This window comes from Silene latifolia, chromosome 7 (assembly GCF_048544455.1).
Source record: "Silene latifolia isolate original U9 population chromosome 7, ASM4854445v1, whole genome shotgun sequence".
NCBI classification, from domain to species: Eukaryota; Viridiplantae; Streptophyta; class Magnoliopsida; order Caryophyllales; family Caryophyllaceae; genus Silene; species Silene latifolia.
In genome coordinates this window covers 107,339,429-107,342,220 of record NC_133532.1, presented here as the reverse complement: position 1 = coordinate 107,342,220, position 2,792 = coordinate 107,339,429, and the positions used below count along the sequence as shown (strand labels likewise).

General features: G+C 36.5%; 1 protein-coding gene across 1 annotated transcript; it reads right to left on the bottom strand.

The window, feature by feature from the left end:
• Window positions 1-468: 468 nt before the first annotated feature.
• LOC141590486 (uncharacterized) lies at window positions 469-2,306 on the bottom strand. Its single transcript, XM_074411076.1, has 5 exons — window positions 2,056-2,306; window positions 1,801-1,972; window positions 1,161-1,292; window positions 931-1,077; window positions 469-834 (listed from the first exon to the last, which is right to left on the bottom strand). The coding sequence occupies exons 1-5, from the start codon at window positions 2,229-2,231 to the stop codon at window positions 469-471; spliced, it is 993 nt and encodes a 330-aa protein (XP_074267177.1). The 5' UTR covers window positions 2,232-2,306.
• Window positions 2,307-2,792: the final 486 nt, after the last annotated feature.

Sequence of the window (2,792 nt, the reverse complement as noted above, 5' to 3'; positions counted from 1 at the left end):
CAAAAGTATAATTTTAACAATCAAAAGTGTAATTTCAGCACAATATAAAAAAGTGTAATTCTAACGGTAAAAAGTGTAATTCTATTAACATAAACTGTAATTCTAACAACAGTTTGTGTAATTTTAAAAATCAAAGGTGCAATTTTAACAATTAAATCAAAACTAGGTGAAATTCATGAAAACTGACCCATCATCGAAATTTTGGTCATCCACCAAGCAGTAGTCAGCAACATGCTTTCTGAACGTTTTAATATCCTTTATCAAACTTTGGTTGTTCTTGAGAAGCTTGGACACCACTTGAGTCTTGCCACCACCACTACGCCAATCAAGTGAACAGTGACCCATCCCCTTCCCACGAGGGTGGCTCTTTCTGAGATAGTTTTTGGCCGAAGGTGGCCGCATACTAACGGGCGTAACTACCGGGCGAGCTCTTCAAAGATCATCGAAGCATCGACATGCTTGCTGCCGCTAGCCCCAATATCGGAATCGTTTTCTCTTATTGGCATCCAAGTTGATAGTCAGTGGATGAGAAGCAACCTCTTTGAAAGCATCAACACGACGTAATACATCTTCCCTTTCCTTGTTTATGTCACATAGGACAAGGGTTGCCGCAATCTCAGCACGAAACAGGTTCATATTCACAGTCTTCCCAAGGCCACATTCAAACAGGTTCCCAAAATAAAACATCATTGTAAGCATCAAATAAACACCACAGTCATTTCTCGAATAACCAACTTTTTGCCAACTGAATTGAATGTTAACGAGCTTAAAATCAGCGACCTTTGAGCCTTTAGACAGTCCTTTACTCACCAAATATTTCCCCATTAACGCAACCTGATATATGCATATACAACCGTGTAAGTGTGTTAGGTAGACAGTTCTTTGGAAAAAATTGAATTCTCAAAATTGAGTACTTTATAGCAAAATTACCGTAATAAGTGCAATCCCACCATAAGGCAGCTTTTCTAAGTCTTCATCATACTTACGGTTGTCAAGGTACTCAATTTGCTCGGTTAAGAAGTTAATGCACACACAGCTGTAATGATCACCATCACCAGATAATACAGGGAGAAAGATCTGAACATATATATGTAATGTTTAGCGAAACATTGTGCAGGATAATGCTACACATGCCCTATCTTGAAATATGAAGAACTCACCATATCTGAGTCAAGCTGAAATGGTGAAGAACTCAACATATCAGCCCAACTGTCCCATCCACCGAAAACATCTTCATCTTTATTCAACACTTTTCCTTTCTTCTTGTCCTTCCAAATATACCGCGCCCAGTCCTAATGTTGCGATAAGAAAGATGATGTTGTCAGAAAAGGTTGATAAATACCAAAAGTGTAATTCTAACAACCAAAAGTGCAACTGTAATGACATTAGTAGCTACATAACTGTAATGATAGAAAGTGTAATTCTAAGCACAAAAAGTGTAATTCTAACAACCGAAAGTGTAATTCCAGCAATATATAACTGTGATTATGAGAAGTGTAATTCTAACAACAAAAAGTGTAATTTTAACAACCAAAAGCGTAATTTCATCAATATATAAATGTAATGATAAAAACTGTAATTCTAACAACAAAAAGTGTAATTTTAACAAAGAAAATGTGTAATTTCAGCAATATGTAAAGACAATGTAATCAGAACACGAAAGACTCATCATTTCAAAGACACACAAAAGTCAAATTTTTGTAGAGAAAAGTGTAATTATATTTTAACACAGAATTGTTCCGAACCATAATGTAGCAATTAACCTGCAACACAAATTTAATTAACAGAAGAATGACTTACTGTGTGACTCATGCCGAAGAAACAACGGGATACAGCTGTAGGCTTCATGATATGGTTGAGAAGTAGGCACCAACCATCAATTACACTAGTCATAATTTGCTGTGTGGGCCTCAGAGTGACAATGTCTTCCCGGGTTATGAACCAAAACTCGTTAAATGTTACCAAATGTTCCCTGCAAAATCAATATTTAATTAGCAAAAACAATCTCAATATATACATAACCATTTATAAGAACAAAATGCATCAATTACTCACAATTTGTCAAACGCATCTGATTCATTAAACACATAATCAATCACATCTTTCCTCCTACTGAACACCGGGTCAAGGGTATGGTTACTCCAGTCCGATACAAACGTGACGATCTTCTGATCAGGAGCAGGTGCACCGCAGTCTATCGAACAACCAAGGTTCTCAATGACGTGCTCCATGCAGGGTAAGACCTCGGACGAGTGAAGTAGAAATGGATGGTAGCTTAGATCACTATAGGGCACGTACGGTTCTGGGACAGGGATCTCCACATGCGTTGCCCACAAGCATCTACAAATTGCGCAACCTCGCCCGATCTCGAGGCTCCCCTTTCTCTTGAACTGAAGCACAACGAAAAGCTGCATCTAACTCTGCAGTGGAATATACAGTGCACGTAAACTCGAGTGACTTTACTGGAGAATCCTGCACGTTAACTTCAACTGCAGATGAACAATAGTGACTCTTAGTAAATTTATTTTTGTAATACTAAAAAGTATAATTCTAAAAAGTGTAACTGTAATGCTAAAATTTCAGTACTATATAAAGAAGTGTAACTGTAATGCTAAAAAGTATAATTCTAATAACAGAAACTGTAATTCTAACAACAAATAAAGTGTAATGGTAGAAACTGTAATTCTAACAACGAAAAGTATAATTCTAACAACCAAAAGTGTTATTTCAATACTATATAAATAAGTGTAACTGTAATGGTAAAAAGTGTAATTCTAATAACAGAAACTGTA